Here is a 25,787-nt window from a genome sequence, read left to right on the forward strand (position 1 = left end):
AGAATTAAAAAAAAAATAAAACTCGAAGAAAAAAGGCTACAGACTGAACAGGAAAAATCAAACCTCTCAATTCCAGTTCAAGATCTAACTTTTGGGATAATGTTTTCTCCTAATGCCCAGGAACTTGAAGTTTAATGAAATAAAGGACTGAGAAGAGGCTACAAGTCTGTTCTAATTGTATATTTAAAAGATTTAGAGTTTTCCTATTTCCATTACTAAAGCAAAGCAACTCAGTAATTATATTATACCTTCACACATTAACTAAGGTTAAAATATGCTCATTTATCTTAACAATTGCCATTGCAAATCTATTCCGTTCATGTTCATTGCTCTGAGAAACAAGTATGTTTAAAGTATAAATAAATCTTCCAGCTGTGGAGTTCAAAATTTAAAAAATTCTGTTTCCATCTAATCCAGCACTGCATCCAATTTCAGTACAGTTAAACAGTCTTTTCCAGCATTGTTATATCAAGTCTTTATTTTGTCAGAATTAAGTACTTTCTCTTATTAATTAACTGCTTTATCACATTAATTTCTTAAAGAGACTTTAAGGACAATATTGACCATAACAGACAATACTTGAGAGTACAGAGACTAACAGACAATATTTGAGAGTACAGGAGAGAAGTACTATACACGGACATCGAGGAAAGGAAAGCTCGTAAAATAAGTTTACACTCCTGGAGAGCTGTGTTTTATTGATCATTACTTGATGCATCTCAAATCTTTCCCCTTTTACTACAAATACATTAGATCTGAATTCTCAATCTGCCTTAGTTCAAAGGGATTTAATTTTTCACCTTCCCAATTTAGTATCAAAGCTGGAATAGGATCTTTCTTTATTCATTCCAGGACTCTAAGTAGACAGCAACCAAGAATAAACCTTATAATATACTCCATTGATAAAACCCTACTACCAGGACTATTTGTGACTTTATCCAATGACATTTTAACGTTAAAAAAAAACCCAGTCCTTGGAGAGGGACATTCCAAAGAAGATTGCATTTTCATGGAAACTTACATGGCAAGGTAATAACGTTATTAAGAAAAGTAGCTCCCTTAAGCAAGTTTATGTAGCTCTCTAATCATCCTAAACAATATCTGCTTAACTATGTAATTTAAGTAGTTTAATACACTTGGGTTAGTTGCCCTCTACAGGCTTAGAAGCCAAAGCCCATTTGCTCTCTTAAGCTTTATTTCTTTCTCTGTTATCACTTTCTGGAATTCCTTATTCAACTAATAAAACAAACGTAAAAGAATACATAAATTCTCAGCCATCTTTACTCTAGTTCCTCAGAAACATCTTTCATCCTAAAATTATCCTATAATCAGGCTTCCATGGTTTTATCCCATCAATCTGTTCTTCATTTATATTTCCCACTACTTCATTTTTCTCCAATGTTATTCCCCAGGATAGATGTTTGCTCTTTTGTGTGCTACCACCAATTAACAGGTTTTGTGTAATCTGTACACAGGTATCTGTGTTTTAAAACTTGTCTGTCCGGCTCTATAAGCTTACCTCCTTGCCTTGGAAAGAATCACCATGTTTTAATTTAGGAAAATGCAAAATGGATTGCTGTCAGCAAATCTGAATCATAGGGAAGACAGACCTTTGTTCAAAGTGAATTGTCTTGAGAAAGAAATGAGAAGTGCTACAGATCTAGACTGATTTTTGCCTTAAAACACTGACGATGGACTGTTGGATACATATACTAGAATGAATGATCAAAGATGTAATTATGAAGGCATCATGTGAAAAGGATGGAAGCCAAGTGACTAATAGTTACTAAAAAGTTTAGTCACTGAATGTACAGAAAAAAGATATACACGATGACATCATGAAAGAAACCTACCACCCAACAAACCAAAAACCCTATCAAATAAACTGGGAAAAATGCAGCTTATATTACACATGCATATAACTTAACTGAGTGACGGGTAAAACAAAATTCTATCAATTTTGAATATGTACATAGTAAGAGTGCTTCTTACCTATAAGAAATACCAAGAACTATGACAAATAAGATAAAGAGCTTGTTAAATAAGTACAAAACTTTCAGAGTTAAGCTGTATTAACTTGAGGTTTATTCCTAATATTTCCAAGACAGTGAATCATCTTAAATGTATTTCTAACATTCACAAGGGGATATTTTTAACCACCAATTAGTGATCTATGCAATTTATTTGGCTATTTAACCAACAGTTTGGACCAGGGGAGGAATCAGTCCCTGACCCAAGTCAAATTTTATCATTATAAAAAAATATTTTATTCAAGATATTTCTATTGTCTTTGTTTTGAATACTATATCATGCTCACATCTTAAAAAATCCACTGAAAATAGAAAGCTATGGAGTTTGCTATAATGATGAATGCAAGATTTCAGGACTTTTACCATGGCCTAGTAGGGTGGTAATCTTTAAAATAAAACACGGCAATGTCTGTCTTTCCCTTAACAACAAAGTACAGCAGATTCTATTTACAGTAGTAACTGCTGCTATAAACACCCTTAAACCTAGCTTAGAGGCTAAACACCCTAGCTTAGAGACTTTACTAGAGGCATACCCAACACGCCAGTACCAGCATTTTCCTTTGTTACCTTTTCCAGTTCTCAAAAAATCCTATATTAAGGTTAGTAGAATATCATCATTTTACATTTCAAATGACAGTGTAAGGCAAATCAAGTCTTTTTCCTCCTTTGAATTTTTCAGAATAAGGCCTTAAAAATAATGACTGAAAAACTTTTATGACGACGGACAAACAACAGGGTGTTTCATAAGAATACATTCCCACTGTCTAATTTCCACATGTATTAATAATTTGGCTTTCTCACATTAGCGAAGTCTAAGTAGATCTTTCTAAAAGAACTGGAAAGCTTTTTTTTCTTCATCCTACAGGTCATTACCAAATATATTGAAAATGTCTGTACCAAGGGAAGGTTTTGTCTACTTTGAAGTCAAGAATTGCAACTGTGGCTCCTTTATGCATACTCAAATGATTGGGCATAGAGATAATAGTACAGTTGCATCAGCACAGACCTCAATTTCACAGATTTAAAATGTATACTGACTTCCTCTGTGTCAAAAATTTACTCTTGAGGTATCAAAAGTAGCTAAATTAAGCCAGTTCCCTTAAAACTGTGCAAGTCATAATCACAATTTTACTGTAATTTGAGCATACCCTGGGTTAATTTTACTTCCACTTATTTATATCATCCAACTTTCAGTATCTTTCTCCTCTATAGAAACACACAGCCCTATGCTAGGTCTATTATAAAATGGCACAATACATATCAAAAGATCTTAAAGAATATATACTTTACCAATTTACTCCATGTAAAGGACCATTACAGGTTAGCACCCACTATGGACAGTTACTATAAGTACAATACTGATTAAATCACTAACTTTTATAAAGTAATTTTGTCATTTACCTGTCATTATGATCAGAACATCTTTTAGCAATTTATGACAAGTTCCCCAAAAATTTCCTCACTAAAATCTGTTTCTAAATCACAAATGAGTTCCCCATCTTTGGTTAGGTCTTTCCTTAAATCATCCCTGCCACAAATCCTGCCAACAGTCAATAATCTTTGGATCAAGAATCATTTACCTTGCCAATCCATAACATTACAGCTTAAGGAAAAAAAAATTAGGAAGGAGATAAACAAATCAATTTACTGAAACATCATTTCTGCCACCTATGCTTCAAACTACAAAGATATGACACTAAACAGAACTCAATGTATACTCAGAAGAAAAAGATAAATGTCTGTTTATTGTAAGCTTAATATAAATTTAACATAAGCTTATTGAAATTATTTATGAACACGTAGCCCTAAAATACAGGTATTATAACAACATTATCTAACCTAATAGCAAAACACCAGTAACATAACACTGGCATTCATCAAGTTAATGTTGCCAAGGACAAAAGGCAACATAACAGTAATGAACTAACAACACACCCAGGTCCCAGGATTCAAATTTATATCCCTTCCCAATCCATCCACTTCTACCTCAGTACGCTCACACAGGACAGGTTTGTTTATTTAATTTTACATTGTTAAATTGGGAAGATTAACAATGATACTGTCCAGAGCATCTAAGATCAAGATAATTTCAGCAAAGATGATCTGACAGAGCAAAAACAAGCAGAAAAGACATGAGAAGGAAAGAATGATGAAGAGTTAACCACCAGAAAGGATGAAAGAAACAAGAAAAGATGGAGAAAATATGGGGAGAAGGAAAGGTAGGAAGAGGCAGATGAGACTTCAAAAATAGCAAGACAAAACAGAAGAGGAAAGAAAAGTTGATTCTTATAATCTTCTTCCCTTCTTCCACCTTTCTCTTCTTGTGCTCCTTCGTACCTTTTTTCCCCGAGTTGTAACTAACATAGCCTAAAGAGAAAAAGCTTTCAGAAATGCTGTTATCACTCAGAAAGACCTTAAAGAATCTAAAAGCACGATCTCATAATTTTCCAAGTTTCCAGAGACCTTAACTTTCTGATGATCTAAAAGGATGGCTTCCTTTTCAGAATAAAGACATTCCATCAAATGTTCTCTATATGAGGAAAAAACACCCATCACATTACAACTTAGTATTCGAGCACTCAGAAATAGGAAATTATAGCTGCAAGCAGAACCTTAACTTTCCCCAAATTTTTGTATCCATCATTAACTTGCAGCTGAACACTCTGAATGTTCCATAAGTCTGGTTATTAAAAGCATTTAAATGTAGTAATATGTTGATAAAATAGTTTGATTTAAGCAAAGAAAAAGAGGCAAGAGGATGATCGGAAAGAAATTCACTTAAAAACCTGGGGAACTGACTAGATGAGAGGGAGTTACCTTCCAATTCCAATGGAGTTACATTCCCAGTAAATGGAAGAGCAAACCACCTGCGAACTTTTTGGCTCAACTGCTTGTGGAGAGCAGGCTTATTAGGCATAGCTTGCCTTGGTTCAGGAAAAAATGAGGAAAAAGAAAGTTGGTTGATTCAGTGCAAGACATCAGTGAGTGCAAAGAAGAGAAAAACAAAACTAGACTTCAGAACTTCGTCAAAGGATGCAAAAGACAAGTTTTAGACTTTTCCCTTGCTTTACGAGCTGGGCTCTTCCTTTCCTGTGTTATACCCTGTTTCAGAATTGAAAAAAACAAAACATTTGAATATGTCTGTTGTAAAAACTGTGCTCTATAATATTTTATCCTAAGGAATCTGTTCTTGAAAAAAGACGTTGGAAGTCCTGGAGCCAGCCAGGCATGCAGCAAGTAGACAATACCTCATGAAAAGATCTAAGACATTTCATCTCACGGAAAGATAAACCCTAATGTGTACACGGATAAGCTGAGGAGTATGGCTTTCCTTAAGCAATGGTACCATGCTTTATTAGAGCCTATCATAGGTTTCAAATACCACTGTATCAGAAAAACATAAAACAACTGTAAAACCAGAATTTACCAAATGCTATTTAGCAGGTAACATGCTTCCCTAACAAAGACAATTAACAATAAATATAGCATATGTCATTTTTATTTGGCTTTTAGGATGATCCAAGCTGGGCTGTTCCACTCCTCCTTCGGCCCCAGCCCCATATGTTCTTGTTCATTCTCTTACGACGTAAATTCTCTTAAAAGGTAAATTTTTAAGCTTGGATGGGGTCTCTGATTAGGCATATAAGAAAACTGTAGACACATTCATGCTCAAGTTTCTCACAGAGCAATTACTTGGTTTTGTTCTAATGCTTTTCTAACATTGTGTGTGCTTAGTAAAATAAAGCTTATCTCAGACTGTGCATTAAAAAAAAGTGACAGAGAATAAATGACTTACTAGCTTTCAATATATATGAGATCATGGCTTCAAGATAAGTCATATAATAAAGACTCAGTCTCCTGAAAGTAGTGACGCACAATCCTCTGCACCATTAAGAAATATGCCAGACCTTTGTCAGAGTAGCTCAAGCTTAGTGTCACTCACAGATAGCAAACCAGAGAATATATTCATACAAGTCACACAGAAATAAAGAATCTACAATTTACAGTTCTTTTCTGTCTCTTCTAACAAACTCTAAATCTGAAAAAAAAAAAACACAAACCAACACCCAAGATAAGATATGGATATGAATACAAATAAAATGGCTAGACAGGAGGATAACTTATTTTATACAAAAAAGCAAAGGTTGAAATTTTTGAAGCTGCCTTCAGAAATCAGATCACCCAAATCAAAATCCTAAGGCAATACAGAAATCTCTCTTTAATGATTTTATTTATATTTAAATGTTACATTTAATATAAGACCGTGCAAGCTATTTGCTTTTGTCCCATCAAAATAATCTGATAAAATTTTTAGTAGAAATTTCCTTTGTTAGAGAGAAAGCCAAATCCTTCAGCAGGTAACATATTTCAATAAACCCAATATTCATATTCTTTGACAATCGGATTTCACTTTACCCCCCGCCCCGCCCCCCCCCAAGTAAAATATTGAAATATTTAATTCTGTAAGCATCCAAATGTTTCAAAAGGAACACTACAATGTTTTCTTTCAAAATAATTTATTGTTCTTTGTGCCTACAAAATGGCACTATTACGTAAAGATACTCCGATCAGCTTGAATCAGGCACTGGAGGAATTCTAGAGCTCCTGAAATAAACTGAAAATAGACTCTGTGGGAATAGAAAGCAGCATAGGTCTGTTCGACCTTGATGAGATAAAGCTGCGTCCTTGAGAGAGGGCTTGAGAGAACAGAAAAACAAGTAAGAATCGGCAAGAAACAGGACGTGAGAATGAAGTTGTTGCTCCTTGTGAACAGACAGCAGAAACCAACCGGAAGAAATAGAGAAGCACGTGGCAGTTGACCTTCAACCTATCAGCAGGACACAACTTGCCCGAGGCGAGTGCGTAAAGCTATAAAACCTGTCAAATTGTTGCAATAAAGGTCTTTGGCCTGTACCCTACCAGAGGCCATGAATCCATGCTCCACAGACTCCAGCTGTGCTGCTGCACCACCTTACTGCTCATTTCTAGCTCAGGAATCTTTACACTACCCTGAAAAAGTACAGCACAAGCATGTCGCTTCTTTGGGAAATCCCCAAACATGGCAGCCCTTTATTTTTGTAAGAAGATCCAAGCCAGCGTCCATGACATGGGTACACACACAGAGCCCCTTTTGGTTCTATGCAGGTTCTCCATTTCACCCGCGCACGTTCATTCCCTCACCAACCAGGGTGGTAAGGACGGCCTTCAGCAGAGGTGGAGAGCTCTGTTTGGGACTGGACACGGCACTGCTGCAAGAGGATAGTGGAAAGACGAAGGGGGGAGGATGTGAATCCTGGCATGGAAAGGGTAAAAATGGGAACACCTGTCTGAAAGGGGTAGGGGGGACAGTTGCTAACTGCTGCCAAGAGCCCGAATAAGGAGGAGGAGAGCCTGCAGACAGCCGGAGCTTCTCAAAAGCTCACAAAGCAACATGGCTGCTGGTGCTGGACTTGCACTGCACACAGAAAATACACCATTTCCCTGCTATCAGAATTCAAGTCATTCCCTGGAAACCTTAATCACGAATACAACAACGTGCATCATATGGAGTTAATTGTAACCACATAAAAGCTGGGAAATCAGAGTGAAGGCTTCCCATTCAGCCTGCTGTGTGTCCTGTGAAGGCACTGAGCAATTTAAACAGATCATGAATTGACTTGTGTCCAATTTTAAAGAGAACAGCTATAATTCAAGTTGTTTAAAAGCTTGCATGCAATTCAGTAGATAAATTGAATACAGAAAAACAAATACATTTTTTATGAAGTATTACTTCTTACCTTTCTGAGAACAAAATGAACAAATTCCGCCATCAGAATAAAACTGTATACTTTTTTTATTCTCACCTTGCCTTACCTTCTTTCCGGTTCTGTAGCTTCTCTCTCTATTCCAACCCTCATATAAACCCTTGATCATTTCAAGCATACTACCTTGCTTCCCATTAAGCTTTCTTTCCTCTTTGCCTTTATTTTTAATTTATTTTACCCAAAATTTCTCCAATCTTCTTCATTGCTATTGCTTTTTTCACCTGTGCCTCCAATCTACTTATCTTTTATTCCTGATGGCTATATACTTGCAATCTTTTAATCAACATAACTATCTAATGAAAATCAGTTTTTATCTGCCTCTTTGTTCACTCTCTTCATGTTTGTACTTGATCTGCACCATTTTTTAAGGCAAAGGATTCATGTAATTTTAAAAATCAACAACATTCTGACTATGACTAAAAGTAGAGGAAAGCGTGATAAAATTATGGTCTTTGCAGAAGAAATACTGATAATGAATTAATTTTGTAGAGAACAGTGATGCATACCCTGTACAACTTAACATTCTTAAAACAAAATTTAATTTTTATGAGTCAGGAAGATTTAAGATTAATTTTCTCAGTTTTTTCAAAACTCCAAAAGCAGGCTGCTAAAAAATGCTTAGAAGATTTAAGACACTATTTAAATTTCCAGACCTGCAAATGGGAAGAGAGCAGAACATTCTACATTCCCCTAAAATGACTATTAGTGTTACGGTTTGAAAAATCTCTGCTCTGATAGCAAACTCCAAAGCTATCATCTGCTGAAAGTCATTTGGCAAGGGCTGGATACCCATTTTTAGAAAGCTCCATTGATCACTGAAGTTATGCAGCATAAGCTACTAGACTTTTATCTAAGACTAAATATGTATAGTGGGGGAGAAAAAAACCCACAACTCTAGAATATGTATGCAAAGAAAATATTTTTTTCAGAATTATATGGAAGACTATTATTTACTTACACTAAATTGAAAGCCAGTACCAGTAAAAGTAGGAGCGCCACCTGGTGAAGTGTTGTTCCATGAAAGATTAGGACAACACTGATATTCTGCACAATTATTAACACTAAAAACTGATTAAGAAAAAAATGCATAATGAAAATAATAAAAATCCGCTATGATAAAGGACTTTGTTCTCCTTTCCCTTTTGTGAAAGGGATTAAAATGTTTCCTGTTTCTTCCATCTGTTTTATTTTAACGCAACAACAATTACTGATTTGTAATAACTAAACAGGTGGGAGAAATGGGAAACATTTTCATCTCTTTCACAAAAGGAGAAAGAAAATGTGGTAGAATCCACTTCTCAAAACAGAATAGGGCACTGAGACAGCACTTATGGAAAAAACTGAGCAGATAAACACACGGATTTAGTAAAATAATGCAGAAATCAAATCCCCGGGGATGCTTCACAATCTGTAAAACAAAGCAGATTATCAACTCTTCTAAGTCAAAACTAGTTGAGAACTGTGGGTCTATGTTTTTTCTTATTACCACTGCTTATTTTTGAAAGATAGAGGTATAGGTATGTGGTCTGTAAGAAGCTTGGCCTAAAAGCACTGGAATGCTATTACAGACAAGTCCATAGTGATAGGTTAGCAGTCTGAGTAAGAGGAACACTTACAAAAATTCACCTGCTGTTATATACAGGACTAATCACAATTAAAACCCTAACAGTGTGCCTTAATCACCACCTCAGAACACTACAGATACTACCCCTGGGCACTGCAATTTGTGTAGCAGCCAGCAGCAGGTGAACATAACTTCTCTATCACTGGCAGGATGAACAGCAAATCCGTATGAACAGAGCTTTTGTGTATCCCTGGTTGCTACTACATGACTCCTGAAGGGGAAAAACAGGACATGACAAATTATTTCTGCACGGGACAGAACAACCTTCTGTACATACATCTCAGGTGGGCATCCCCACCCAATAATATTACATAATTCCTTACCTTAAATAGCATCTTTCAGTCAAAGCTGGCAAGTTTAACATAAAATGCAGCAACATGATATGGTCCTTATTCATTAACCCAAGTTATTTAGAGCAGTTTATGCAGCTTTATTCACTAGAAGCAACACAACACTCAATGAGGTCTGACTCAGTTTCAAGCCAAAGACTTTCTGTAGTACAGAGGCCATATTGCTAGTTGCCACTAAAATAATTAAATGGAGATGTGATTATAACCCATTGTGCATAATTATGCAAAATTTGGTATTGCTATTTATGTCAAGTCAGACCCTGAATAAAGATTAACATATTTGAGCCTGGAACCCTTACAAAACTTTTTCAGATGCATGCCTCCCAGGGACAGGATGCTAAGCTGTAGAGATGACTGGATTTGTTTGGGAGTTTTTGTTTTGTTCTGTTTGGGGGGGTGGAAGAGAAGGGGGCGGTGTTAGCTAAAGATGCTACACAGGTTTTGTGGCTAGATAACAAAACGGGGATGGAAAAAAAGAGGGGGAAAAAAAGAAACTCAGGTTCTTCTGGAAGCCGTTAATGGCAGGAAAACCATTAAATTTAAACTTATTCATGTGATTTTTAAAAATATCAGATTGGATAACTTTAAGCTCCAATGTGTACACAAAGTTGCAAAGTATTTACCTTAAGAGTCTGTTTTGGAGAGTTTGAAATTTGAAGAGCAGTTTAGTAGTCCTCCTACACAGTTAGACATTACATCCCTAGAACGCTATTAGAAGGAAGCGCTACTATGGCACTTGCCTCTTGAAACCTAATCCAGAAAAACTTCAGTGCATGTTTTAATTTAAACACATAGTTACACTGGGAAATACTTCAGAATGTGCTTTTGTACCATTTGGGACAAGTTCATTATGTTTTGTCATTCTTTCTGTGGATCCCTTAAACTCCCAGAAGCCTCTTAAAGCACTAATAATTTAAAATTATATCATGGTGCCATATGTTATTTGGAGATATCACGTTCCTCTTTGGAGATATCACGTTAGACCATAGACGAAATAGTGAGCTTGGACTTGACAAGCAACGTGAGAAGATTCATTGTGTCTCAAGCAAAATACAAAAATATGGTTGTATACTTAAAACCAAAAAAAAAAGCAGTATGAAATGGGTCAGTATTCCTTTAACTATTAGCTAATTCCTAATTAAATAACAGCTTATCTACTAAAATAATTCTGAACGAATAATAATTTCTGATTTATTCTAGAATAAGAGCACCACCAAAGGAAATGCAAGTGGCTTATTTCAAATTCCAGTTTGAGTACTTATTTGGATTCACCCTCAGCCAAAATTAGCAAAATAAGTACCCAAGCTTTAGCATAAAAAAAAAATCATAGCACTTCTGCACGTTTTCACAGATTTTAATAATAAAGTATTTATAGAAAAACTTCTACAGGACTCTCTGCAGAAGACGGAATATTTATCTTTGAGTAATTTAAATCATTGTTACAAGATAAAATTTGGCTAACCACTAATGTTCTACTTGAATTCTTTTCCTTCTGCCCCAAGTGATTCCTCTCAGTCTCACCATTTGTTTTTCATCATTTTTTTCTTTAAATTATTTTTTATGACCAAGCACCCAAATGTCAACTAAGAATTTCCAAAAAATCAGCCTTTATGTACTGACTTCTGTTTTGGCTCCTGTCGTCTGTTCTGACTCTTTAAAAGCCTAGTTTGAATTTGTCCTAATCATCTCTTTTTGAGGTCTGTTCTTCTCTCACTTTCCTTAAGTCGCTCAATGCATTACCTATGAGTTGTGAAAATAGCATGGACCCATGAATTTTTATCTCCCCAAAATTGGTAGGCTCCAACTTTATTTGAAGCCTTTTGTTTAATTCTCTTTTCCCATGGCTTAATTTTCAATTATTTTTGTATTTTTTCCCTTTCAGGACTTTCACCTTTTTCATACCAGGAACTCTTTATCTCCTGTATTCATGCTGCTAAAATGGTACAGTTACCATCCATTTGTAACCGTAGTTCGAAACTAGAGAAATATACTTATCTTGCCATCCTTTTTCTTTGCATCTCTTCAATCTGCTTTCATCAGCTCTACTATCATTTCAGTAATTTCTCAAACTCTTACAGCCTATCCAGTACTGAAGCGCCTCTGTTCAAGAAAGCACTCAGACACATACTTAGTATATAAACTGTCTTCCCATACTCCTCTCATAACTGTCTAAAATTTTCACTGTGTTTCCTTCCATTCATTTCAACCTCTACAATGTATAGGCTCTTATACAATGTGCTTAAAGCCTATGCTTTCTTCCAAAACAGTGATGTCAATAATGACTGCCAGGGTCTTTAATTAATCTATTCTGATGCAGGTAAGGTTGCTAGATTCTGTCCCATCTCTGTAGTGAATTTAAAAACCAAAATAAAGCAAAAAAAAAAAACAAAACACCCCAAACAAACAAAAAAAATCCCCATGCCAATAACAAACAAACAACAGTTAACGAAGCAGTGCGAAGCTGTTCGGTATGCCTTCGTGAATGAAAACACCTATTACTTGGCCAGTTAATTCTGAGAAACACATTCTTCAAAACAAATTCATTATCACTAACTGTCACTACTGCTGCAATTAATTTGAGAGTCTCAAAAGGCAAATTATTTATAACCTTTTATGTTGAAAATAAAATCAAGATTTTATATTTTCAGAAACTATGCAAGAAAACACTATATTGGAATTTAATCACAAGTTCTTTTCTCAATATTCCATACTGGGTTTAATAAAATTATAGATTATAAAACACACAAAATCTGACAGTTCCAAAAACAAATCCAGCAATCAGTAATGTCCTCAAAAAGCCATTACATTTTGCAACGCAGCCAACAAAACCATGCAGTGACACTCCATAACACCCACTAAAAATCTTCCAAAGCCACACAAAAAGCAATATATTTTTAGTGCTTGAAAAAACAATGAAAACATACGTAATTATAAGCACATTTAAAATTTTTGCTTCTTTTTATTGGCAGAAAACAACAGAGAGGAATGTAATCCGGGGCTCTTCAGCCCCACCCAACCGCACAGGGACAGAGGCCTTCTGTCACCACCAGGCAGCCCTAAACCCACTCTTTCTTACACAGAGGCTTCTGATTCTCCATTTGAACCACCAATAGGTGGTTGAAGAGCAACCTATCTCCTGTTCTCAAGAGCAACAAGGCAGGCAGGTTTGGCTCTCCTTTCTTCAGAAATCCAGAAGAGGCAGAACAGCATAAACAGTAACCCTAACAGACGAGACTATTTTTTCAGTGGATGAGTTGGACAAGAAGTTTTCCCCTTCTCTCTTCACGCATGTGAAGCTCTGCTGGGCTGAGGGGACTCACCACGAACTACTGGTTCTTTGAGTTCATATCCCGTAACAGCAAAGAGGGATCATCCTTTCTCGCAGAGCTATTTTTTTCAGTTTCTCTGATGAGTCATGGATTGTCATCATTTGAATTACACTTTCAAGCTCTTCTATAGAAACACGAGGACTAAAAATACATGCTTTTAATGAGAGCTGAGATTCTGCCACAGTCACATGGGTCCCTAATTAGTCCATTTTCCCTTCGTTTTGTTTCTTCAAGGCTTGGTGAACTGTAATTCTCTGTTTGTGACATCAGGCTCATTTCCACAGCAACCAATTGAATTATCCCCCAAATCTTTATAATAGGGAATAAGCAATAGAAACAGAAGAACTCTAAAGAAACCAAAGCTTCTCACTGTTTACATGTAAATGGCCATAGAAACAACCAAACAATAAAGAAAAAGAAATATGGAAGATACATAGAAAGACAGGAAATGTAACAAAGGCATAATCAATGTTTATATATTTTACGGTGTATAAATAAACATTCAGTAATTTTATGACCATATGTCAGATTTGTAATAACCACAATATGTGTTTAATGCCAGTAACAGCTGATGCTGCAGCACGAGGCATTAATGACTGGCAGTTGAAATCTGTGCAGATTAGATTCTAGAAAGAAATCATTATTTTTGTCATAGAAAACAGAAATCAAGGTGAGATGACACCATTTGCCTTTCAGGGTTCTAAGATAGGAGGTATCACTGCCAGCCACTGCACACCACGAATCCCACAGCCACAGAAACTTGAGAACTAGGGTTTCTGGTTTGGTCTTTGTAAGAATTCTTTAGGTTTGCTTTTCGCAATGATATCCTTGAAAATGGAAATGCACAGTCATTGACTTTTCCCCGAAAGACTTATAATTGTCTTATATGGCAACAAAGGCCCAGCATTTGGGATCCTGACTATATTATTTAAGAACCATGGATCTACCTCCATGTCTAAGAGTTAACAGAAGCCCTGATACTATTGGCAGTGCTAGAGCTTTTACTAACTTGATCTTTCCTGGATACCTAAAAAGCCACTATGGCTTCAGTGAAAACACTGGAAACTTAGTAGCATAATCTAGAAAATAATATGATTATCCTAAAAATGTCAAAACTGTCCAGTCTCCACACAACCAATTTAATATCTGTATTGTATTGACCTGTTTTGTTTCGCTGCTCAGTGAGACTGAGTAAACGTAACAATCTTCTCCGGGTGCTGTGATCACCTTCCCCCCTCCCATTCTCCCAGATGAAGCAGATGTGCAAGATGGTGGCAAGTAAATTAGCATCGTCTAGGGAGGCCACCAGGTGCTCTTGATGACGGGACAAGTGTCCTATTCATCACGCAGCAAGCATGGCCAGTGCCCCTCTGTGCTCAAATGACGGGTTTGTATTAATAACAGCCTTTTCTAGCGGTATGTTATCTTTGGAGTCTGGGATCAATGCAACTCGGTGCTATCTAACAGGCTGGTCAATTTTTTCCTTCTCTAATTCCTCTAACATTTCTTCCGTATGAGATCTAAACAGGTACAAAACTTTTGACATTTTCACTAGCTTTCCTAAACGGACAAATGAAGTGTGTTAGCACTAGCACAACTGAGACAATCTGCTCCGTAATACTTTTGTTACCCCTAAAAAAAAGTCGCAAGTTTCTGAGCCATCGTATTTTCAACCCTGCCACAAAACCATTCAGGAATGAGAAGCAGCTCTTTAGGACAGGAATTGAAGCTAAAAACAGCTGGTGCTTTATTGAACTGAACCTACTCTGGACCAATTTGTCAACATCTTCAAAAATTTTGAATTACAAGTTTAATCTAAAGGCCTATTGCCTTCCCTGCTTTTACTACATGGACTTAATCTCTTTCTGTTATGACCTCTTGCTAGCAGTCTCCAGTCAACAGCATGCAGCAGCAAGAGTAGTCTTGCATTTTGCTGGCTAGAATCCCTTTATATCAGAATTCCTGAACAAGTCAGATATTTTTGGGAGTATCCTCTGTTCTGCAGAGGAATAGGGGATCTTACAAACAGCAGAGTATGTCCGAATTTTGCCATCTGATAGTCACAAATACATATAAATTCACTATTTTCCTCTCTTAAAACATGTCTCCCTGCAGCTGGCATACAAATCTTCTTGCAGTCAGAAGACAAGGGAGGATCCCTGAGATTACTAAGACATGAACATAATGCTATAATAAGATACTCAAAAAGTCACTCAATGTGACTTTGCTTTGTGCCATTACTGTGTACAATTCAAATGAAGTTCTAGGAAATCCATTAGTTCCTAACAGATTGTTTTAAATTAGAATATATAGTAGCCTGAGAGGGACTGAAAGGATTCAAATGCATTTGCCTTTGCCATGAAATAAATTAATTCCTGAAAAATTTGATAGACCCTTTAGTCAAAGTAAGGAGGTCAGCACTCCTTTCTGCATTGTCCCTTTCCCTAAACAGCCTACTGCACCTTAAACAAGTTGGATGCTCTTCTTCAGTGTGGGCACGGAAGCAGGAAACAACTTCTGCATACACCCGAGTATCCCACCTGACTGCCATGAGAAGGTTCTTCCTTACTCACAGTAGCGGACAGAGTCATTATGACACTGTTTACCCTAGACAGGTTAACTGGAGAACTGACTGGCTTCTGTTTGTGTGGAAACACATCTGCTAGCCATAGATAGGCATATATCATGGCAGGAACACTTAGCGTTTTAAGTCATTAGAAAGCCCACTTCAGAGATCCAGATCATACTGTATTACTGTACATTTATCAGCTTTTTCCTTCAGAAATGGACAGCTTATCAAACTGATCTTACATTCCCTTCAAGGCCTAGCACAGAATTCCTGATGACACAAAGGAAAGAAATCCATTAATACTTCTGCAGCTGACTTTGGCGCCCAGCTCTCCATCCCCCACAACAACTTCATCTATGAAACACTCCAGAGGCCAAGTCCCTACTGTGACTGGTTAAAAGAAAAATAAATTCACAGCTTTGTATCTTTTCTATTCTGGATTTCAGTCTAACAAGAGTTATGAAGTTAGATCCAATACCCTCATTAGTGCAGACTGTATATAACCACTTTCCTTTGGACAGAGTTCAACTTTTGAAGAGAATAAATCTGACTAGAGCCTAAACCTACCAGATACAGTATTTCTATCCCATTTTCTCTAAATTGGTACCACACAGGAACGTGCACCAGGGATTTAAATTCACAGATCTTATGAAAAAAATTACAGTGTAGTACCAATATGCATAGTTCACCTCTCAGAAGAGCTAAAGCAAGTGCCCCACCAAACCCCTGAGTCAGACTCTAATTTCTCTTACTTAGATTTTTAGTCCCCAGCCACAGACTCAGAATTAGGATTCAGACTCCACAAATCAACTGACCCTTTTTCCAGCCACTCGATCCCCAACAGGCCATGCATGCAAAGAGAGGATCTCTCACTAGAATGTTTATCCTTCTCCGAGAAGTTGTTGAAGTGCATGGGATATCATACAGGCAGTGCTGGCAGACTCCACCTTTCAGCCAGTCCGACAGGCTCTGACAAAACTTTATAAGAACTTAATTTCCTCCATCTTTATTAACAGCAGCAGAAACACCATAGTCCTAAAATCCATTACTTGGGGTAAAACTATTGTCAGTAATCACCAGCAATTTTCCCTCTCCGCTTCCCAAACAGCCAAAAATAGCTGGTTTTAGCAATCCGTATTCTTTGATGAGGCCCATTCCCTCATTAGAATTAGCAAGATTCCATGTGGCACTAGATGCCTGGGACCTTCTGAGGGATTGCATAATGGTCCATTGCTGCTGGTGACCAGCTGCCACATCTATGAAGTTCCCTACAGGTTATCATTTATACCCATTGTAAAAGAAAATCTTTTCCATCTGTGAGGGCCACAGGATATAACCCACCCAAGAGTCTCTGGCAACTTAATTCTGGACCAAAATTTCTGATGACCTTCCTGTTTCTCTTCAGAGATCTTTTTCACAAGTTCCCCCTTCCTGTTCCCCTATAAAATTCTTACACTGTCTAGTTCTTGCTATTGATGCTACATCAAAAGATGCTGCAGCTGCTGACGCTGTTCCCGTTCTCACAGCCATTTCAGTAGCACTCCAACATCTATTTCTATCTTCAGGCTGTGACAGACTGCCCAAGTTCTCCTCCACCAGCCTGGGAAAAAATCACTGCCAAAAGTTTTGCAAAAAGTCTTTTTCAGGCTTCTTCCTCAGGGCACATTTTGTTGACAAACTCAAAAGGACAACACCAAACCAAGCTATTTCCCCAGAGTGCACATGCTGCCAGAGCTCAGAAGCCTTTTCCTCCGCCTACTAAGGGAAGGGCAAACCTTCCTTCTTTCTTTTAAAGTCTAGCTGAATCATGAAACAGTCTTGCTTTAACTGTTTCCAATCCCTTCAATATTTTCTCACTTGCTTTTAGAGCAAGATCATCTAAACTCCCCTTAACATATAATTTGGACTACATCAGCCATAAAACTTTATTTAATAAAAAGGAGATACAAAATTAATTTAATAAAAAGGATACAAAAACCACTGTCCAAACTAATTAAATTTACCATACAGATAATAATCACAATGAAGCTTTTTATATTGTTTCTCTCTAAAGTCCTTACAATTCAGTCTGCTGTTAGAAGTAGTACGGAACTATGCGTATACCTGGTACTATACAGTATAGAAGAAACAGTCTCTGCCTGAAAAGTCCTGTATGTACCTTACCCTATGTGGTGATATTTTTATGCAGAAAAAACCCTGCATATTTTCACCTTTCCCACAGCCAGCATTGATCATGAAATCTAAAGGAGAAAAAAAAAATACAAATTTTGTTCTCTTGAGTGCATGTATATCCCTAGAATCTTCCAGATTTGGTGTGGGCTATGTTATTGTTGTTATTATTACTATTATATAATGAGCACAGCAGTTATCTCAGTTCTCTTTTTATCTATTCTTCTCAGGCATTTTAAAACCAGGCAAAGATCTAATGCAAAATATTTTCTATTATGCTCTCTTCACAACAAGAAGAGAGAGGAGATTTTTAATTTGACCAGAAAGGAGGACACAGAAGAACTGTCTTTGGAAATAATTATTCTTCCAAAAACCACACATATGCATATTAACTTCAAAGAGACAAGTATTAGGTAATATGCTCTTTGAATTCTAGAAATAAACTTTTCTTCTTTTTAAAGTAATATTTAAACTGTTCCAAAAAATTCATTTGAAGCCCCAAATTATTTAAGTATGGCAAGCAGATGAAGAAAGGTCTTAAATTGGAAGAATAAAGTTGCCTTGAATTGAGCTTGAAAATAATTTAGTAAAAAAAAAAAATTATGGATATTCCATGGATTAATTTGCTGTAAACTATTCAGTTACTATGAAGTCCTGAGTGTTGCTTAGAGGGAAATGTTTTGCGATTAGGAACAAGTGGTGGAGAACTCATTCTTTCTTGCTGTTCAGTTACATTTATGGAAATTGGGAAAAGTTGGTATGCGTTCAGGAAAGAAATTTTACATTCAAGATTTGCATTCACCAGGTAACACACTTGGATAAAGCTGAAAATCGTACTGTAAATACGTGATGGAGAAGACAAGCAGACAAGATGTGGTAGGAACTTCTCAATGGGATACCAAAGACAGTACCTGCACACAGACCTCAGAGAACGACTTGGTTAACTGGACTTGCAAGAGTGGACAGGCTATCATCAAGCTGACAGAAGATTAATTAATTAAAAGCAGAACTACACTGAACTGGAACAAAGCGTCTTTCAGTCAGAAAGCGGAAAGCACATGTCTCTGTCAGAGCACTAGAATCTGCATGAGTTTAATGGGCTTTATATAGTGAAAGATCCACACACTTTGGTGACTAAAAAGGGAATTTAGGCTAAATTCAGAAATTCAGACCTTCAAGCCCAGGACAGCTGGATCTATAATGTCCAGACTCGATCAGCTACAGTTCTGTACATATAACCTAACTCTGGAGGTACTTTAAGCTTATCATTTGTGCAGCCTGAATCTCAATATGGTTTGAAAATTCCTTTACATGACTAAAGTAAATTGATGCAGAAGAGAAGCAGCTCATCTAGCTGCCTCTTGACTTCTGTTGCAGTCTAAAGATAAGAAGAGGCACTTAATTTTTCTTTTAGAACCTGGGTGGACCCATTGGTCTGCTATTCTCAGAAACCAAAATACTCGCAGATGTGACTGATTTCAGCAAAATCTGGCAGCAACAGTCATCTTCATAAAAGAGGTGGAAGTGACACCAGCTTGCCTTCGGGTTAAGGGAAAGACTGAGAATATGGGTTCAAACTGAGCTTCAACCTCAAAAGACTCAAACCCAAATCCCTCGATCCTACAAGCGTACCTTGTCTGCTATACAGCAGAATAGTCTGGGTTACTACCCCTCCCAATACTGGATCAAAACTAAGACTATCAGACCAGTAAGATGGTGTGTGCCTGTGTGGAGGGCAGCAGCTTCTGCCACAAGCAAAACACTATCTCACTCTGTAGCCAACTACTCCCATAGTTAAGGGATTCAGCTTGTGAAGGGAACTCTGTGAGGGTTTTTTTCTGACCACCAAGCAAATATGCAGAACACCAGCAAATGCATTTTAAAGAGAGTATTTTCTGGGTGGATAGGCACATGAAATGCAGAACACTGACTCCTCTCCTGAAAATGAATGAGCAACCTTTCTTAACCAAATTTACTTAGGCTCCAAGGAGAAGCAGAAATCGAAATACACCCTGTGCTTAAAGCTTCCTACTGGTTAGCACAAGGCACCTCAGCATTCCGCCTCTTTGGGTTCACCTGCTAAAGGTATCTGTTTTGCATCAATGATAGAAGATGCTGTGGATCATCAACACTTTGTGTTTGAGCATAGCAATATGATGTAGAGGTGTAAGTGTGAACTCTGAATTCTACCCACTGAGCTCAGATCAGTCTAGTCCACTCCTCCCTAACAGTTTAAGAATTTCTTCATGTTTTCTTTTCATTAAGTCTTTACCATTCAGTATTATTACTTTTTATTTGCACACCAAAATGTGTGTACAGTAACATATCAGAAAAAAACTCTTTCTATAGGTCTTATTGTTTGAAGTGCTGTGCTACTTTCTTTCAGTCTTACGTGTATCATACTATCAAATATCTTCATAAATTGACTCAGATTAAAAAAATAATCCCATGTATGTTTGTATCGTGAACTTAAAAGAACGGTTCTTTTCATATTTCAGCCTGCTGTTATATTGGGTTTGCATGACAAGGTTTTGATAGCTGGGGGATCTGTAGAGGTGGTTTCTGTGAGAAGATGCCAGAAGCTTCCCCGATGTCCGACAGAGTCAATGCCAGCTCGCTCCAAGTTGGACCTGCCATTGGCCAAAGCCGAGTATCAGTGATGGTGGTAGCACCTCTGTGATAACATAGTTAAGAAGCGGGGTGGGGAAAATAGTGTGCAACAGCAGACCTTGTGGAGAGCCCATGCTGGAACAGGCTCCTGGCAGGACCTGTGACCCTGTGGGGAACCCACACTGGTGCAGTCTGTTCCTGAACAACTGCACCCTGTGGAAGGGACCCACGCTGGAATGGTTCATGAAGAACTACAGTCCATGGGAAGGACCCACATAGGAGAAGTTTGTGGAGGACTGTCTCCTGTGGGAGGGACCCATGCTGGAGCCAGGGAAGAGAGTGAGGAGTGACAGAGTGGCTTGGTGAACAACTGGCATCCAGCCAAGGTCAACCCACCACAGTTGTACAAAAGTAATTCTGATTCCAGTGACTTTATTAAGTAGATGTGACTATCAGCCACTAAGAGTGATCCAAAGTCACTGACATCCAAGGTAGACAAGTTTTTGTGAGACTACACTCTGTTCCAGTACTCAATTTAGGCCTAATTCAAACTAAAATAGGGATTATAAATATTCTATTTTGTAAATTCAAGAAAGTGTATCTGTTAAAAAATTCCATAGTTAGAAGTGTTGTAATTTAGGTAAGATTTAAGATGTCTCTCCACCAAACTAAATGAAAGGCAGAGCAAATGGCATCCCCACATATGACCAAGCGAGTGGAAAACACATCACTTCCCTATGAATTCCAGACTGTATTCCCGAGTCCTTCAGCAAAGCCCACTCCTCAGCTCGAGGCAAGGCTGCGGGCTCATCACCACCTCTTGTTGGCGGGCAACTGTCACAACACCAAACCTCCCTGCAGTGTTACCTTCTGACACCCAGATCATCCCTCCTTCTTGCAGAAGACCCACTGGTACCTCAAGTCACAAGCTGGAGAAAAGTGTGCAATGCCTATTTCGGGTTTTTTTGGTGGTGTTTCTTTTTGTTTGGGGTTTTTTTTGGGTTCTACTAGAAATTTAGTGATTTTCAGTTCAGTCTTGCCATGTTCAACAAAGACAATGAAATATTAAAGCAATTACATACTCAAACTTCATAACATTCCACATAATTTAATTACCATACTGTAATGAGTAAAGGCATCTACTGTCACAACATTTCATATCTCTGCATGTTAGATAAAAATGTATCAAATTCAAAAATGTTGGATCCAATTAAAATGCAATTTAAAAAAAATAGTTAAAGTCTTAAATCACACATTTAGAGACACTGCTATTCGGACATTTAGCGAAATTAAATTGGACAGCTCAGAAATTCAAAATAAGGCCCACACCTGGGTTATATTCCCTTGGCATTACACACCAAAGTCTATATACCATGAACATTTTTTTTCTAATTGCCTCAGAAATCAAACTATTTATACAAAGATGCACCACATTTCATATTTTCGAACAACTAACATTCCAGAAAAGCAGAGGAAGCTTGAAAGACACCATGTCTGTCTTTTATGCACACAGACAAACCTGAACACAAATGCAACCAATTTCACCAAATACTTTATCCTGATACCAATAGTTCTATTAAAGCAATGGCTCTGAACTACGGTGTATGCAAGAAGTGTTGGAGGAGCAAAGAGAAGCAGAAAGAAAAGGAATATATTAAACGCCTTTTTGCCCTATAGCAAGATGACAAATATTTTGGCAAATGCTGCTTGAAGGCTTACATTGTAAGAATGCATAGAAAAAAAAACCCATAACTGTTCTATCTCTCTCTATGAGAAGTCTTCAGTTTCTGGTATTGAAAAAATTAGTGAAGAACCAGTTTAAAATATTTTCCCAGGAAGAAGTAAATATTTTCAGGAGTAATTTATTTTTTTTTAAAAAACTGTTATACTATGTTTACTATCCATTTAGTGATGTAATTCCAAAGAAACAAGCTTATTAATATCAAACATGTGAAATACAAAATTTTCTTTGCAGTGGTCTCTGAAGGCAGTGCAACATCAATATAAAATCTGGATGTGTTCTTTTGAAGCTCCATGTAATTGCAGCTTGTTTCCCTTTATTTAGTGTTTCTGTGTGTCACATACAAATAAAAGAACTACTAAAAGAACTACTAAAAAGCATGGATATTTTCATTTCTTGGATTCATATCAGATCTTTAAGGCCTTCTTCTAAGGAGGAGGTCCTAATTGATTAAATACTGGACAGGTATCAATGTCTTATATTCCACTATGAAATGGGAAACAAAATAGCTCCTCAATTGGTAACATCATTAAGGATTTAGAGCAGTATATGGAGCAAATTTCCTTCATCTCTATACCTTATCCTTTGAGATAAGAAGGTGTCATGGGGATTATAACATGCTTTGTTAATAAATAGAATACTTTAAACTATACAGCAATTGTTGTAGAAAACTGAGAGACTCAAATACGCCTGTTCCAGAAAGCATCATGTAAATGTTTCTACATGATTTTTTTGTTATTGTTGTTCAATGGCATTGAATTATATAAAGTATCATTCATGGCTCAACTTGATATCATGAAAATATTATGAATCTTAATCGCATTCCAGTGGAATGTACTATTACAAGTTAACTCTAATAATCATTTTATGATTATTTATTAGAAGACTGCACCAAAATACAATCGAGTATATGCTGTGATGTCATAGGCACAACAATCCCAATCACTAGTCTTCATTTTACCTTGTATGTGTTTCCTTTAGTAATAAATGAACAACATTCATAAATCGTATGAGATTTTCTCCTTTTTAAAAAAATATAAATTTAGATTACTTATCATATAGGAAAACTTCCTGAATGTTCTTAACCTTTTCCAGTTCGGTTCTTATCATGCTTCATAAATCATCTCCTAAATCTAACTTCTCATGTTCAGTATCTGTCCTCTTGGCATGTAATTCTGGGGATTTAAGTTGCTCAGGCAACTTAAAGGAAGTTTTGCTTCAGCAATAACTAAAGAAATTGTTACAGTGAATTTAATGTGGCAAAGCCATAAAAATGCACTCTCCAAATATCCAGAGCCATGTAACCCATAGTCAGTCTACATGGTACCATACTGGATAATAATGGTTCAGTTAAAAAAAAAAAAGTTACAGACCCCAACTGATCTTTTTTTTCCCCTCCAAAGAACATATCTTTTGGATTAAAAAACAAAACAAACCATAATTTAACCTCTTGCTTGATGACAGTGAATAATATCAATAGTATATTAGTATTATATTCTGCATTCAAAATATTCGTAATTTTTAATTAGCCTTAAAATCACATATCTTTAAAATTACTTACATTCCGCATATTTCTGAAGCTGAGAGAACTCTCCAGGACTAAGGTTAACCCACTTCTCCTGGCTCGTCATACTGGCAGTAAAGGTCCTCGTTAAATATCAGAAAAACGTTCCCTTTAAACCAGGTAATATAAACTCCATAAAGATTCGTAGCTTCAGTTCGCAGTGCTTGGAGGCTGGAGAGATGGCATCAGTCTATGTGGATGCGGTTTTTGATGCTATGGCCTGTTCCCAGTGTGTTGGTTCAATGGTGAGTTACAGCACTGTTAAAAGAAGATCAAGCATTAGAAGCATAAATACCGGTTCAATTATTTAAATAATTGTAACTGATAAATATTTTCTTACACAGTTTCGCTCAAAAATCTTTCTGTACAGTATTTGTTCATAATTTTTTTTTTCCAAATTTTATTTTTATAATTCCAAATGCTTCTGTGCAGCATTGAGAACCAAAAATTATCAATTGTTTATGATCAAATTGTACCTCAACAATTTGTCTGGGGAAGTTTCTGTTTCAATAACAACCAGTGCAATAGTAGATACTATCTACCAGTAAACTTAGTTCCCTATGGATTTAAAATAGGATTCAGGTTTGTAGGGTTTGTATCCAGCTACGTTCTTGTACTTTGCTGTGTAGCCTTGTCAGAAATGTTCTGAAACTTCTATGTCAAAAGTGAAATGGATTCTGCAGTTTGGTGAGAAATTCACATGAGAGCTATGTAAACATTAACTATTCTAACAAAATGGTAGGGGTTTGATTTCTAGAACGTCACAACATTGCTGAAGTCACTACTGAAAATCAAATATAACTGTTGGCACCATTCCAAATCAGGTCAGGAAAAAAAAAAATAATATCAAACTGTGGGTGCAATCTCATTCCAATTTATGCCCTTTTTACCTCCGTAGGACAGACCTTACAAAAGCAACATATTACCAACAGCACTCCTTGCACAACAGGTAGGATACTTTTCATCTAATTTTAGCCATCTGGAAGTCAGGTACCTCATCCGAGATTGTCATCTAGGGCTCCCTCTTTAATCAGCAGGAAGAGACAGGTGGCCTAGACAGCAATTAATCCCTCCAGTTTCAACATAATCTTAAAATGTGATGAATTGCCTTCTTGTGGTATTTATCTTTTGCTATTGATTACAGAGGTTGCCTAGATGACAAGTTTAGACTAGAAAGCTAATTTTAGACCGTAAGTGGGATCTCTTTATACACCTAGCAATGTGTCATTTACAAGGGTCAAATTACAAACAGAGCAAAGGAAAAATTCAGACCCGAAGAGACTGACACAGTAATGGAGAGAGTACTAAGGAGGAAGATGTTGGCAGCTGGGAGAGGAGAGTAAAAGGAGCAAGATGCCATGAGGGGGAGGAAAAAAAAAAAACAAACCCTAAGAAAAAAGAATCAGAACAGCTAGGAACAGAAGCATATGAAAACAAAACAAAACAAAACACGTTAACCCAGTGATAGACAACACCTTTTTTTTTTTTTTTCCTGTCTTGCATATACGAGTATTATTCCTGGACAAAGAAATTCAGGAATAAAGACACCTAAGTCCCAGAACATGCTTTCATTGCTCTCAGGTCCTTCTCAGTGAATGATTTGAGGATATGTACCTACATTATTAGCAAGTAAGGCTATCTAAATACAATAACAGACTACTTGGCAGCTGCCTCGTTTTTAAAATTTGAACCAGAAGAGATTCCTATGATCTTCATCTCCTCAAGTTAGAATAAAACATAAGGATAAATTAAAAGAGCTAAGATTGACAAACACTGATTGTACAAATAACAAAAGCTAATAGGAGCACAGACACTGGGACAGAAAAAAGCAACATTGATATGGATAATGTTGGCCAAGCACAAGGCACATCGGCCCTCAAACACCACTGAATCAACATCAGTGCCAGAAAACAGGCAGTAACTATTAGAAAGCTAGAAAAGATAATCAATAAGAAGAGCTATCATTCTGTCTTAAGAACCTCAGACCTCTTATTTAT

General features: G+C 36.9%; 1 protein-coding gene across 8 annotated transcripts in view; it reads right to left on the bottom strand.

The window, feature by feature from the left end:
* Nucleotides 1-25,787, bottom strand: part of DGKB (diacylglycerol kinase beta) — a 379,831-nt gene that overhangs the window by 304,607 nt on the left and 49,437 nt on the right. For all 8 annotated transcript variants that reach the window (XM_063324934.1, XM_063324933.1, XM_063324935.1 and 5 more), the window contains exon 2: nt 23,788-24,048. In XM_063324934.1, coding sequence (XP_063181004.1) covers nt 23,788-23,857 — 70 coding nt within the window. In that variant the 5' untranslated portion in view covers nt 23,858-24,048. The remainder of the gene's footprint in view (nt 1-23,787; nt 24,049-25,787) is intronic.

This window comes from Chroicocephalus ridibundus, chromosome 2 (genome assembly GCF_963924245.1).
Source record: "Chroicocephalus ridibundus chromosome 2, bChrRid1.1, whole genome shotgun sequence".
Lineage (NCBI taxonomy): Eukaryota > Metazoa > Chordata > Aves > Charadriiformes > Laridae > Chroicocephalus > Chroicocephalus ridibundus.